General features: G+C 39.1%; 1 protein-coding gene across 1 annotated transcript; it reads right to left on the reverse strand.

Moving 5' to 3' along the window:
* Positions 1-1,705: 1,705 nt before the first annotated feature.
* Positions 1,706-14,414, reverse strand: LOC135202598 (E3 ubiquitin-protein ligase Topors-like). Its single transcript, XM_064232108.1, is given in 2 exon segments — positions 1,706-13,684; positions 13,686-14,414. Coding segments are annotated over 2 exon segments (2,655 nt in total). The 5' UTR covers positions 14,409-14,414; the 3' UTR covers positions 1,706-11,752.
* Between the last annotated feature and the right edge of the window lie 1,372 nt (positions 14,415-15,786).

A 15,786-nucleotide genomic window follows, 5' to 3' on the forward strand; every position in this document is an offset into this window, starting at 1 on the left:
ATCAACTACTCCAATTACCCATGTTTTCAACAATAGTTAGTCTAGCAAAAGCACAGCACATCTTCACTTGAGGGTAAAGTAAAATAAGTACTTGGTGATGGTAGGTGAGATAGGGTTATTTCCCCTTCAGGGTTACTCCCCCTTCAGCCCACTTAACTTACACGTTTCAATGGCCAATCCCAGCTTGTGCTGAGGAATATTCTAATATGCAAGTCAATGGTTTGTATTCTATAGGAAGAAATATTGTACAAATTAAAAAAATGGTATTTTTATAATAAAATGAATTTTATATATACTTATACTTACCCAGTAATTACTTAGCTAAGAGTTTCTACTTGACGGCTTAAAACTTGAAAATTAATGGTAGTGATACTCTTTTGTTTATGTAGGTGACTAGCTCCGCCCACTTTCAGGGTTAGAGAGGAACAACTTCAGCTGAGAGCTCAATTTGTTCATGATAAAAAAATGTCCATGAAAGGGGAGGAGGGTGCGCTCTATTCAATATTACTGGGTATGTATGTATGTGAGGCAGTCCCCAGATTATGACGGGGGTTCCGTTCTTGAGACGTGTTGTAACCCGAAAATCGTCGTAAGCCGGAACATCATCAAAACTTGCAAGAAAACCTTACTTTTAATGCTTTGGGTGCATTGAAAACTATGTAAACTGCATTCTTATTGCATTTTTCATAAAAAAAACCTTCAAATATTGATTATTTTGCATTTTTGGTGTCATATTTCTTCTGCCAGATCAGCATTGTAGGCGTCATAACCCTGGAACATGCGTCGTAACCCTGGAAATAATTTCTGATGAAGATAATTGAAAAGCGCCTTAACCTCGGAATGTCGTAAGCCGAACCCGTCGTAACCCGGGGACTGCCTTATAAACTTTCATTGTATAATACAAATATTATTTTTCTATAAGTAACTTACCCAGTATAATTGCTTAGCTGAATCCATATCAACAGATGGAGGGATTCATGAACAAAAAATACCCAAAAGCATTGATGAAGTTTAATGTGTTTGAGAACAGAATAAAAGGCTACCATTTAAAAAATGCTCCCTGTATGTTACCTGGAGAGAGAGCTGGTGCAAGTAGATACTGCCTCTGGGTGGCGCTCATCTCAATCTTGTAGCGGCGTGGCAGTATAGCCAGGATTGCCTCTACTGAAGTGGGTACTTCGCAGCAAAGGAGTATTCCGAGTGCTGACAAATTATAAGTAGACGCTTTTGGGACGATGGAATTTTCCAATTGCCAACAAAGCACACAAAATTTGCCCCTGCCCAGGGTACAGTACAAAAAACAAAACCAGATATAACACTATCACCTATACTAAACATTAAAAAATAATTTAACTGACCACCACACACACAAAAAAAAAAGGCACTCCTGGTATATAGTAACCCCGCCTCCCCTAAGGCTCAACACCCTCAGATAAGGCACAGAAAAACTTTAGGAAGGGATGCTTTCGACACTTTCTTACCAAACACCCCACCAGCCACAAAGACAACGGTCTGTGTACAGTGAGCCTTGTGTACTCGAGCACTCCGGATTTGCGGACTCACGTCTTTGCGGAGTCTTTGCGGATTTCATTATGGAACATATACGTATACCCATTATTCATGGAACATCACCTTTTTGCAGTATTTTTCTATGAGAAATATCCACAAATTCCTGTTTTTCTGATCAATTTCCTTATAAAAAGCACTTGAGTTTTAACCAACAAAATAGGCAGTTTTAAGCATTTTTATAGAGGTTTCAACTATTCCCGGATTCTAGCTATTCATGGAGGAAGTCTGGTATGCATCCCCTTGAATACAGGGAACACTGTACTACTGCACTTTTTGTAAACTGTTCCTTTATCCTGTAAATAATGCATCATGAACTCACCTTTCCAGTACATGCACTCTAATACCGATGAATGAGAAAGATTATGCTTAGAAGCTACAGAGGTAGTGAATGCCCTCACAGCATGAGCTCAGACTTTCAACAAAGGTAAGACATCCTCCCCAATTTGGGAGTGTGCCTCTAACAATTAGGTCTCAAAAAGAACGAGAGTACATTCTTAGACAATGGTCTCTATGGATTCTTCATCGAACACATTACTTGCTGCACCCTTGATCTTCTCTGTCCTCTGAAGATAATATCTTGAGTGCTCTCACTGGACAGAGAGCTCTCTCCTTGTCTTCTGCCCCCTAAAATTTCCATTGATCCTTTAATGGTAAAGGAACGAGGTCATGGACGCGTCAAATTCTCTCTCTTAGTAAGAAATCTGAGGGTTTGAGAACATACTGAATCTCTTTTGGAGAAGCCTATTTTTCTATCCATTGCATGGACTCACTTAGCTGTGCCTAGAGCCACCGAGAAAAAAACAAAGATGAATGCATAGGCTCAAAGCACAAACTCTCGAGCCATTTGAGGACTACATCCAGGTTCCAGGGCGTCTCTTCCTTGCTAACTTTTGTGGAGTCAAAAGATTTAATAATGTCGGTCAGAAAGGTCCTGATTTGCTGTTAAGTCTAAACTTCTGTGCCTAAACACAGATTCAAGCATCGCTTTATATCCTTTAATAATTGATGATGAGAGGCCTCGAGATGACTTAAGTAGTGAAAAATCTGCCACTTGTGCTAAAGTGGTCTTAGAAGATGAGATGCTGCATCCTTTACACCAGTCTAAAAACTGACCACTTACCTTGGTAGACTTTGTCAGTAGACTCACGTCGACATCCAGCGACAGATTCTGCCACCTCTCTAGAAAATTCCTTTGCTTGGACGAGTTTTCTGATAGTCAAAACCCTGTAAGGGACAGAGTGGATATGCCCTGATGGAACCTACTGAAATGGGGTTGCCTGAGCAGACTTCGAATCATAGGTAGGATTCTTGATAAGTCCAGAAGGGAGCTACCAGGGTCATCACGACATTTTGATGTGACTGGAATTTTCTGAGGACCTCATTGATCACCCCTAACTGAGGAATACATACAGGTCTAGGTTAGACCATTTTGCATCATACCATCTGTCACCCAAACTGGTGGCTCTGGAAACGGGGAGCAAAACAGAGGAAAATGGTTGTTCTTGAATGTCGTGAACAAGTCCAATATTGGCTCCCCCCAAAACTTCCAGAGATCGGAGCAAACCCAATGGTCCAACATCCATTCCATGGGAAGTACCTGCCTATGGCAATTCGGCTCGTCTAGATCATGTTGAGTTTCCCCTGAATGAAGCAGGTTATCAACTTGGTATGTTTGCTGTCTCCCCAAAGGAGCAGATCTTTGGCTGTCTTCTATAGGGAGAATGAATGGGTTTCTCCTTGAAGCCAGATATAAACCAGAGTTGTTTCATTGTACGAGAATATCGCCACATTCTTGTTGCAGACTTCATCTGAAAAGTGTTGCAATCCTAGATGAATTGCTCTCAACACCTTTAAGTTTTTGTGCTGGTTTTTCTCCTGTTGGTTTGATTGATTGATTATGGAATTTAGGGCATAGCCCAAGCGCTGGGACCTGCAAAGGTCATTCAGCACTGTTTTCTCCTGTTGGAACCATAGTACTGTCCCCCAGGAGAGCTCCCCAGCCAAGGTCCAATGTATCGGAAAAGAACTCTAGATCAGGGTTCACAACGTAGAGAGAGAGAGATTTCACTTTTAGGTCTGTCTGCAGAGTTCCGCCACCGCAGGTCTTCCTTGATTTCCTTTGTTATTGAAAAAACTCACAGATCTTGGTTTACTTTCCAATCCCAGTTGATCCTTAGGTAAAATTTCAGCAGTCTCATATGCAACTTTCCCAACCTCAAAAATTTGTTCTAGGGAAGCTAGAGTGCCTAGCAAACTCATCCATTGAGTTGTTGAACAGACTGGAAGAGACAGGAAAAGATTTACCTTTTTTAGGTAATCCTCCACTCCTTTCTTTTGGCGGATGGAATAGCCTGAAAAATGACACATTTTCTAAGACAATTTGTATTTTCACAGCTCAAACCTTCAGACTTAACAATAGGATAATTTTCTAGCGCCTAGCTGGATCTGGTTAAACAATCGGAGATTGAAAAGCAAGGAATCTGTGAGATCTGGCAACGCGTGCGTATATTAGGTGAAAACTGGTCAAAGACCGTGCACCCACGTTACCGCGTTAAGTCTTTTTCTTGACTTCCCAAGATTCAGTAGTAATCGTAGGTCTTGAATCAACCAAGGATTTTTTGAAGGTCCTTCATGCACCTTTCCTCCTTGGTGAAGCCACTTCTTCATTGGGGCGAGCACTCGGGTAAAGACTTGTGGGGCTGTTGAGTCTGAAATACAATGCCTAAAACTGAAATATGTACCTGTTTCTTGAACACAAATCTAAGATACATATTCGACTCTTGATGTATTGGAATATGGAAGTACACATCTCTCATGTCAAGAGATATCATCCAGGCCCCTTGGCAAAGAGTAGTGAGGACTGATTGGGTTGTTTCCATGTGAAACATTGTTTTCTTGACAAAACATTTATGGGCACTCACATCAAGGACTAGTCTCCATCCTCCTGTGGCCTTAGGGACCACAAAAAGTCAACTGTAAAAGCCTCTGGACTTTATGTTTTCCACTACCTCTATCGCTCCTTTCTTGAGTAAGGAAACAACCTCCTCTGAGAGGACTGAAATCTTCTCCGATCCTATGGAGTAGGCCACCAATTCGACGGGAGTGCTGGCTAATAGAGGCTTTTCCCTGAGGGAATGGAGTATCCATCCTTGAAAACTTGAATTACCCGTTGTTCTGCTCCTTTCTCTCTCTCCACCTTTCCGAGGTAAAATGAAAGGTTCCTCACAGTCTAGGCTGGGATCTTTGTCAGAAGCCTCAAAACAGCTGAGGATGAAGGGCAAACATCAGCTTAAGAGGCAACAGGAGCCCAGTCCTTGGGACGTCTAGCTGATTGGGAAAGAAGGTCCTGCATAGACTTTTTGTGAAGTTCCAAGGCTATCTCCTCAACTGTTGCTTGCAGAAACAGGCATAGGCTGTCTAAAGGTGAGAAAATGAGAGCTAACTTGTGCAATGATGTGACACCCTTGGAAGCAAAAGTGACCCACAGTTCTCTTTTCTTAAGTATTCCCATTGCATACAACAAGACTATTTCTAGAGATAGCACATTACACCAATCTGTTACTATATCTTCCGGCTGATAAGGAAAATCGAGAATCTTCTTGGGTAATGCTCCGTTGTTCCAATCCATAAAGCTCAGCAACCTCAATACCTTAAAAAGATTCCTCAGCAAATGATCCATTTCCAAGGCTGAAAACATTACCTTCGCAGAAGTGAATGCCATTCTACGAGCCGAGTCAATAAGACTGGAGAAGTCCACTTTGAAGGAGGCAGCCATTCCCAAGGACGGAGCTTCTCCAGTAGCGCAAGACCGGTATCTCCTGGACAATAAGCGACAGGGGATAATACTGAAGGAAGCCTTTCCTTGCCGCCTTTTCTCAGAGAGCCAGTTATCTATTTCACTTAAGGCCTTAGCAGAAGATGAGAGAACCATCTTAGGAAGTTTGTTAGCCCCAGCTGGCTGATTACTCATTATGAATAGGAAGCAGCAGCAGGGGCTGCTGGGGCAAGGAAATCCAGGAAAATGTGCAGCAAATATCTAAGCAGGGAAGCATATGCTGATGGGAACTCTTCTTGACCCAAATCCTCTTCATCTAACGAAATCGGGGAAAGCAAAGGATTTACAGGAAGTATTGCTGACAAAAATGAAGCTTATTGAAGAAGTCCCAAAATGTTATCCAATTGCTTCTGAAGAAGATCCAAAGACAGGACTGGATTCTTAGAAGAAAACAGGTCCGTAACTGGAGACAGACTAGAAGAGGCCAAACATGACAAGTCAGTGTCAAGTGCTTATGGGCAGGTGTCAATGTAACAGGAACTGTCGTCTTACACTCTGATGCACCTGGGAGTCCAGCCAGGTATAGGTGATTTGGGAGTCACTGGATTCTCAAACATTACCTGGCGACCAGAAGCTCCTGGACACTTGGCTCCTACTAGGCGGTCATCCACTCTTGGACTCTCATACATATCTGGGCACTCAGATACTAGTGGGTGCCCGGTCATTATTGGGTGCTCATCATTAAAGGGGTACTCACTGTTTACAAAACATTTGAAGAAGTACATGGGAACTCTCGAGAAGCAACATGCTTAACCCTCTTATGCCGAAGCGGTAAAAAAAAAATTGTCTCCCGTGTGCCGGAGGTGTTTCAGAGTGAGCGCGAAGCGGAAAAAAATTTTTTTCAAAAAATCACAGCGCGCTTAGTTTTCAAGATTAAGAGTTCATTTTTGGCTCCTTTTTTTGTCATTGGCTGAAGTTTAGTATGCAACCATCAGAAATGAAAAAAATTATCATTATCATATATAAATAATGCGATATATGATAGCGCAAAAACGAAATTTCATATATAAATGTATTCAAATCGCGCTGTGCGCAAAACAGTTAAAGGTAACAAGTTACTTTTTTTTTCGTTGTAATTTACACTAAATTGCGATCATTTTGGTATATAACACATTGTAAAACGATAAAATCAACACAGAGAAAATATTATCACAAAATAATGCATGAATTCGTAACGCACGGACGTAAACAAATATTTTTTTTCAAAAATTCACCATAAATCTAAATATTGTCTTAGAGACTTCCAATTTCTTTCAAAATGAAGACAAATGATTGAATATTACTATACTGTAAGAGTATTAGCTTACAATTGCAGTTTTCGACCATATCTGACGAGTTAAAGTTGACCAAATGTCGAATTTTTTTATATATATATATTTTTATATGCAATTATTTCGGAAATAAGAAAAGCTACAACCTTCAAATATTTTTCGTTTTATTCTACATAAAATTGCGCACATTTTCATATATAAGACTCTATGAAATGCCTAATATGAAATGAAGCAAATATTCCGAGAATGGGAAGTAGTACGCATTTCGGAGATTTGTGGAGGAGAATCCGTGCGCGTGGAGGGAAGGAAAGATTTTTTTTAAAATTCACCATAAATCTAAATATTTTGCTAGAGACTTCGAATTTGTTTCAAGATGAAGATAAATGACTGAATATTACTAGACTATAAGAGTTTTAACTTACAATTGCGTTTTTCGACCATTTCGGTAGAGTCAAAGTTGACCGAACGTGGTTTTTTTTCTATTTATCGTGATTTATATGCAAATATTTCAAAAATGAGAAAAGCTACAACCTTCAATTATTTTTTTTTTGTATTCTACATGAAATTGCACACATTTTCATAAATAAAACTTTATGTAACGGCTAATTTAAAATGGTGCAAACATTACCACAATCGCACGTATGATTTTTTCGGAAGAGTTACCGTGCGGACGTAAAGAAAATGTTATTTTTTTCATAAATTCACCATAAATCGAAATATTGTGCTAGAGACTTCCAATTTGTTGCAAAATGAAGGTAAATGCTTGAATATTACTAGAATATAAGCATTTTAGCCTACAATTGCGTTTTTTGACCATTTCGGTAGAGTCAAAGTTGACTGAAGGTTGAAATTTTGGCAATTATCGTTATTTATATGAAAATATCTCAAAACTGATAAAAGCTACAACCATGGGTTGTTTTTAGTTGTATTGTGCATGAAATTGCGCACATTTCCATATATAAAACTTTATATAACGGCTAATTTTAAAATGGAGCAAACATTACTACAATCGCATGTATGATTTTTTTCGGAAGAGTTACCGCGCGGACGTAAGGAAAAAGTTTTTTCATAAATTCACCATAAATCGAAATATTGTGCTAGAGACTTCCAATTAGTTGCAAAATTGAGGTAAATGATTGAATATTACTAAAATATAAGAGTTTTAGCTTACAATTGCGTTTTTCTACCATTTTGGTAGAGTCAAAGTTGACCGAAGGTTGAAATTTTGGCAACTATCGTTATTTATATGAAAATATCTCAAAACTGATAAAAGCTACAATCATGAGTATTTTATTGTTGTATTCTACATAAAAATGCGCACATTTTCATATATAATACTTCATGTAATGGCTAATTTACAATGGTACAAAAATTATGTCAGTGACGAAATAATTTAGTGCGGCAAAAAAGAAATTCGCGCTTGCGCGCCTGCGTAACGATTGTAAACAAAACAATACCTTGATCCATGAACTCCCAGCATCCCCCGAGGCACGTGATTCAAAAGTTTTAGGCTGGTAGGCCTATAAGTATTTTTCCGCGAATTTTAAAAAAACTTTTGTAAGTCGACGTAAAATACGTCCAGTCGGCACACGGGAGACAAAAAAATGTTGACGTAAAATATGTCCAGTTGGCGTAAGAGGGTTATAAGCCATCAGCGAATATCCAGGTACTGCTGAAAGGTGCTCCGACTGTGAAAAGTGTTCGGGACTGTCCAAAGTACTACATGAGGGTTTGGGGCTACATGAAGGCTCTCTATGTCTTTTGCTGGGCAGTGGTGGAGACTGACCCTGAAACAAAGAGCGCCCCTTTTCAGAGGGTGCGACTCATTTGAGAAGCATCACTGACATCCTTTAATAGGAAGTTACCAGAGCTCGACAAAAGCTGATGGTGCACCTCCAAGATCCCTTTCCAATGGCTGTCTTTTGTTGCAACCTGGGAAGCAACAGGAACAAATGAGGGGGGGGTGGGGGCACTGCCTGTAGCTAGACCCCACTGACCTCCCTTGGGACTCCAGTATGCCTCCTCCCAGGTTTGGGGGAGTATGGCAGTGACCTTTGCCAAGAAGAGTCAGTTGGGATGGACAGCCACCTCCTCCACAATCACTTCACTAGTACTTTTTTCACAAAACTTATCTAAGAGGAAACGCATAGATTCCCCTATATGAGCCACTGTATCTGCAGACCCAAACTTATGGTCAAACTTTGACTTGATGCTGGTGAGGCAGTCCAATTCAGAACTGTGGGGGCTGGGAGATGGAGCAGGTGGATTTGGAGGAGGGCTGGAAATGGGAGAAGGTAATTTAGCAGGATAAGGCACAAGAACACTGACATTACTAGAAGTTGGATTACTACCCTGGCTAGCTGAAGATTTAACTTCTAAACACTGCTTCCTTTTCCAGTCTCTCTCTAACTATGCAAGGTGAGAAGCTAATGTTTTCGAAGCTTTTTCATCCCACTCCTTACACTCCGCGCATGTAAGTTGATAGAAGTTACCAGTCCCTAAATGAAGTAAATAAGGTGTGTGTGTCATAGCAAGGCTTTTGTTAATCGAATATTGCAACCTTTGCTACAATACCGAAAACTAGAGGAACTAGTGTCTCTGTAGTCAACTAGTACACAAAGTAAAAATCAGTAATGTGTCTTTTCAGAAAAACTAATTCACAAAAATGTTTGCCTAAATAATGCCGATGGCTACTGTGTTGAAATATTTCACCAAGAGTGAAAAAAATCCAACAATAAGGCAAAATTCAGCTGCAAACCTTAACACAGTGTGTGGTTTTAAGCTGGAAAAACAAATTTAGCTTTTGGCTAAAGTTGTCCCTCTCTTACCTTGAACATGGGCAGGGCTAGTTACCTACATAAACAATAGAGTATTGCTACCGTTAACTTTCAAATTTTAAGCTGCCATCAAGTAGAAACTCTAGCTAAGTAATTGCTGAGTAAGATACGTATATAAAAACTGAAGACTGTGCGAATGGACAAGGGGCGAATGTGGCAACCATTGAAAATGAGTGATGCATGCTTTCCTCTAGGTGGAAGCACTGAAAAACTTGTGAAGAGCTTTTTACGATATTGACCCATAATGGCTTAGAACTCAAAATTTCAGTTTCCCTTGTTTTACACAGGCGAAGTAGCAGAGGTCTTAAATTTCAGGGCGTAAGGGGTGAAAGTGTGCGCACGGCCCAGCCAATGACTGAGCAGCTACCTCTGGCTGGGTTAAAGGGCGACCTTTCAGCCAAACAGACATGCGCTAGCAATCACCCTGCTAGCCTCCCCCCCAAGCACGCGAGTGAAGCCTGGCTTTGTTTACACTCCGCATTTTGTTATTACATTGAATTACTGTGTCATGGCGAATAATACCAACCAGGATAATGTCAATACACCGCCACTTGTGCCTTCACACAAGAGAAGGCCCAAGACTTTGCTAAAGTCCCAGAAAAGGCCAAATGAGACAGTGGTGAAGGCTATGTCAACAGGTCTGAGGCTATTGTGGAAAAGAAGTATTATGAAAAAGTGGGGGTGGAGAATATGACATCATTTTTTAATCAACTTGTATTTTTCATAGCTAACATACCTTCAGTCTTAGCAATAGGATAAATCTGCTAGCGCTAGCTGGAAAGCAGCAAAAACAATCAAAGACTGTAAAATCATAAGGAAATTGATAATTTCTAATCAATATTCAGTGTAAAAATATTAATTATTGGAATTTTTGGCTGAAATTTTCACAGTATGTTTGGTTCATTGACATCTAATATAGGAATGAATTTCAAGATGATTGAACAATAACAATTATTTGCTAAAAAAACGCCATCACATGTTTTACGGTGTGTTTTTTTCCCCTGATGTATAAACTTTTCTATTCCAGAGGATTCTAATGATGCATAATAACATGCTATTCTCAAATAATCACGTCTCCCACCTACAGCTGATTTTAAACACTTGTACGTAACTCAAAAGTAAGAAATTGGTGCATTTGCCCCATGTCCACGAGATGCCTCATATGTAGTAGCTTAGCCTCTGCACTCTCTCTAAAAATAATTTTGTAAGTTACAATACATTAAATCAGAATCTTTTTGTATTGTGTGTGTGCACACGAAACAGTGTGCACCTGATTTATATAATATTGGTGGTCTACATAATAAGATTCGTGAATACAACAAAGGAATTCCTTGAATGGACAACAAACCATTCATTAAGATTTGATAAGAGCTGAAAATAGTACTATAGCCTTAGTTTGAATAGTAAGGATTACTGTGGTAGACTTGAAACATTTTCACAACATTACAGATTTCATAAAGGATAAATGAAAATCAGTACTAGAGTAAACTTTCAAACAGTCATACACTACACTTACTATAAATTCAGAATATAGTAGTCCTAGTTTTTGCTTAGGCTAACAGCCTAATAACTGGACTATAACCAAGATCATAAGCAATAACTGGAATGAGACTTAATTTCCTAAACATCACCACATGAACTGACATCATGATGCCATGGTACTTGCTTTTCCTTTTTTACCTATAGATAATCGTGTATATACATACATAACACTCAGAAGGCACTAGTATGCAGTTTTTTTGCAAAGACAAACCTGAGGTGTATTGTGCTTACCCTTTCCAGTTCATTACGTGAGTCCAATAGTATAATAGAAATTGCCCTAAAAATAATTTTCACCCATCAAGTGTCAAAAAAGCACCTCAAGAGTTTGCTGTTGTAAGATTCAAATGTACAAAAGAAAGGCGGCAAAAGCATTTTGAAATACACAAAATGAAAAAAGTTAATAATTGCTCTCAAGTTATCCCCAATATGGGCTAACAAAAATTTAAACGGAATATCAGTATCGGCAAACACTCAACAAATGAAAAAATACTGAATATCTTCAAACACACACACACACACAAACAAGGTATTCCATGTCTGAGGGAAGGTTTCACTTGGAGCTTATCACTGCTTCACTAATTCTTAAACCTACCAGGTGTCCAAGCATAACTAAAAAATTTGTCTGCTGAAAAGAGAGAATTTAACGAACTTTACACAAATCTCACGTACATGTGTTAGACATTCATGAGCTGTACACATCACTTCACTTTAACTTTTACTGTTGTTTCTTTATACTTTACATATGAACTAGACTCAGAATCTGAGGAATCACTGTCTATTATACATTTTTTCTTTTGCCCAGATTTAGATTTATGTCTTTTCCTTTCTGAGTAGTCAGAGCTGGAGTCATACCAAACTTCATGTCTTTTAGATTTGGATTTTTTCCTGTGGCTGCTTTTCTTGCCACTTTTCTTTACCTTCTCTCGCTGCTTATCTTTACTTCTCCTTTTGTGCTTCTTTGAGGACTTTTTTGTCTTTGAACTTACACTATACTTTTTAATACTATAATGCTCTTTATGTCTTTCTTCTGTACTAGAATCATCACTGCCTGAATCATGACTCTCCTTCCTGCTACTAAATGCACCATAAGTTTCTACCCTTGATGATGAATGATGCCACTTCTCTTCCGAAGTTTCTCTCGAGCTTTCTTTAAGTGCTTTTTGATGGTGCCTGCTATGATATTTACTATGCCTTGAAAATTTGTCTGACAACCTTCTTAAACTTGAATCACTAGAGCTACTATGACCTATTCTTTTATCATATTTTCTGTAATGTTTCTTATCTACGTACTTATTAGATAACTTACTCGAAGGCAAAACAAATACAGACCTTTTGATTTTAGCCTTTAGATCTTTCTTAGGCAATGTGCAACTTGATTTTTGTTCTCTTAACATACTTCTTTTCTTTGAAGCGCAACAGACATTTTCAGAAGAATCTTCTCTATACTTTCTTTTTTTACTCGTTTTTCCTCCGATATCTTCATTTTCTGAATATTCAGGACACAGGCCTTCGTCTGAAGATAGTATATCATATCTTGAAACTTCTATAGTATCACTTCCTTCTGATAAAGTTGGATCACTTTCATACTGTTCGCTCTTTATATTGTTTAAACTAGACGACCCCTGACAAGGTTCTTCATTAAGAACTGAAGTGCTAGAAGTAGAAGGTTCTTGCAAACATGGCACTGAACTGCTTGAAGATGTAGGAGGAGGAGCAGCAGCTGTACCATCCTCTGTACAATAGCTATGATCTTGCTGAGCAACCTTACAATCACTTAATGGATAGTCATTACAGGAACTTTCAACCCCCACAAAATTATTTCTTTTGAGTGTTGGTTTTGATTTGCCTCTAAGCTTCTTTCTAGCTTTAACTGTCTTATGATTTTCTTTTAAGCCAGTGTTACTATGAGGTTCCTCTTCATCATCTGAATCAATCTCAATTAATTCTGGCGTTGGAACTTTGGGTACAACCTCTTCCACAATAATGCATTCATCTGAATCCTCAATCCCTGATACATTGTCTTGTGAAGGTTTGGTTGACTGATCTGCCCTTCTTCCTGAAGCACTTCCACTTCTAGAAGTTGAAGCACCTTCATTGACACTCATATAAAAACCAACTGAGGCCTGACCAATCTGACGTCTCATCCCAGACATGGGAGGTTCTGGGTTGTGAGTCATCTCATAACTTGCTTCTGTATTCTGAGAATGTGGCCTTTCACTCTCATTATCTGAATCATCACTGCTACTGATAACTACAGATCCCTCTTGGGTGAGAGTTTCTTCCCTCACTACATTTCCGGGAGTTGGCTGACTTCGGCTGCCTTCACTCACTGAAGTAGAAGCGATGGGATTTCCCACAGAGTCCACTTCAACAACAGCATCGCTGTCATCGTCAGAATCAGTGCCATCACTGCTATCATCATCAGGACCATATCTAGGAACATATTGAGCTGAATTATCATGCCCAACCATATCATAAGGAGAGCGGGCAAAGTGGTAGAATTCATGAACAAAATGTTGTGTACGTGTCCGTAAGTGTGGCCGTACAGCAGCTCGAAATTCACGGGAATTAATGGGATATCTCTCAATGAGGTCCATTACTTCAGTAAGAGCAGTTCCTACTCTAGAAGGGAGATATCAGGGCAGCTAGTTCACGGTTTACCCATGGTACTAACCTATGAGTAAGAGCTGGCTGTTCCCTATATAACTCGGGAGAGGTCTGTCGATATCTCCCCGTTACATCTGCTAACGGCTGTACCCAAACATTATTCAAATATACACTTAAACGAAACATAGTTGATCCCCTAAGGCTTGACCTTCCTCCACGCTGAGGAGGTAAGGATGGAATTGCATCTGGAATATTTGCACGCACATGCATACGGCGTAATGTCGCTGCTCCTGGAAAGTGTGTTGTTCTGTAACCAAAGAACCTCCTTGTTTCAGCATTTAAAAATTCTTGGAAGTTTGCTATACCCTGGTTACGTTCTGGTGGATCTGGCAGAGGCACTTTCCATTCTTTATATTCAGTTTCTGATTTTATTTCATACATAATTTTGGTAAAACCCAATTTACACAAAGGGCATACAGCCTTTTGTTTAGACCATTCCTTCAAACACAATAAACAGAAACTATGAAGACATGAATCAGCAACACACTTATCAGTAATGCTGCCCAAACATATTGAACATGTGTCTCCTGATGAAGAACTGGAAGATGGTGAGTCAGGGGCCCTCTCTGGAGTAGGTGTCCCTGGAATATTCTTCTTTTGGCCATCCCAAGATGATGTTGGATTACTATATCCATCTGCTCCTTGTGATGGCTCCTTCAAGGAGCGAGATTCCACTTCTGAAGACATTTTGCAATATCTGAAAGAAAAAAACCAAAGTTAACAAATGTTTAGTCATCACTACTTAACAAATGGTAATTATTGTCAATAGATAATGAATTATTATCATTAGCCACTCTAACCAAAACACTAAGTTAATATGAAGGCACAGTAATGCTATGGTAAAAGACAAGAAGTAAGATTAACCTATTAAAATAATAGTACACAGTATTATACATGCAAATGAATATAGGCAGTCCCCGGTTATCGGTGGGGGTTCCATTCCCGGCGGGGTGCTAAAAAGTGAAAACCACTATTAACCGAAACTCAGCAATTTACGGTGCTTATGGCACCAAGTTTTGGTTAATGGCGCCATAACTCTATTATCGGCACCTTAGGCGCTGATAACCAAAACTCAGCCCTTATGGCGCCATAAATCACCGATTTTATGGTGCTAGGCAAGCGCCATAAAACCGGATCGCCATTAACTGAGACTGCCGATAACCGGGGACAGCCTGTACAAAAAAAAAAAAAACTACACTCCAAAACATTGCAGCCTTTCTTAAACTTTCAAATACAGTATCAAGGTCTATGACTATTCAAAGAATTCAAATTATGTTTCAGGTTTACAAGGATACATGGAACTGTGAAATTGTGGAAACCTAGAAATGAATGAATCAGCTCAACCAAAGATGTTGACCGTGGAAGTCACCTCTTAAAATTAAACTTGCAAAAAACATGAAGGTAAACTTGAAGCCACCTTACAATTGTTTAAATCATATTCTAACTGCTGGAAAAAGAAGAGCTCCCCTTTAGGAAATATTCTAAACAAATGTAACTCGTATGAAACAGACACCTTACAGGAAACAAATGCTGTACTTTAATTGCCTGATCAGTAAAGAAATATGACATTTTTATAATAAAATTATAATTTATACATACTTAACTAGTAATTACATAGCTATAATTTCTACTTTTTAACAGCAGCCTTAAATTTAAAATCTGAGGTACTGCCTTAAATCTAAAATTTGAGGTAACACAGTATTGATTTTGGTGAAGGTAACTGCCCAAATCAGGGAAGAATATGTAGGTATAACATAGCTAATAAGCTCAGTTTGTTTATACTCTATGTCCATTATGTGGAGAGGAGGGAGGGTTTCCATTATGTGATTACTGGGTATAAAAATGGCATTTTTATGATAAATTAGTTTTAATTATACTTACCCAGTAATTATATAGCTAAGAGTTTCACTCACTGGCAGCTAAATTCTAAAATTTGCAGGTCTGGCTAACTATCTATTTGCCTTGGTTAGTAACAGTGTTCCGCCCACTTTTGGGGCAAGAGGGAGGAACAACACAGCAAAGAGTTCAGTTTGTTTATGCTCGTCCACAGGAATCCCTGCTAGGG

This window comes from Macrobrachium nipponense, chromosome 30 (genome assembly GCF_015104395.2).
Source record: "Macrobrachium nipponense isolate FS-2020 chromosome 30, ASM1510439v2, whole genome shotgun sequence".
Lineage (NCBI taxonomy): Eukaryota > Metazoa > Arthropoda > Malacostraca > Decapoda > Palaemonidae > Macrobrachium > Macrobrachium nipponense.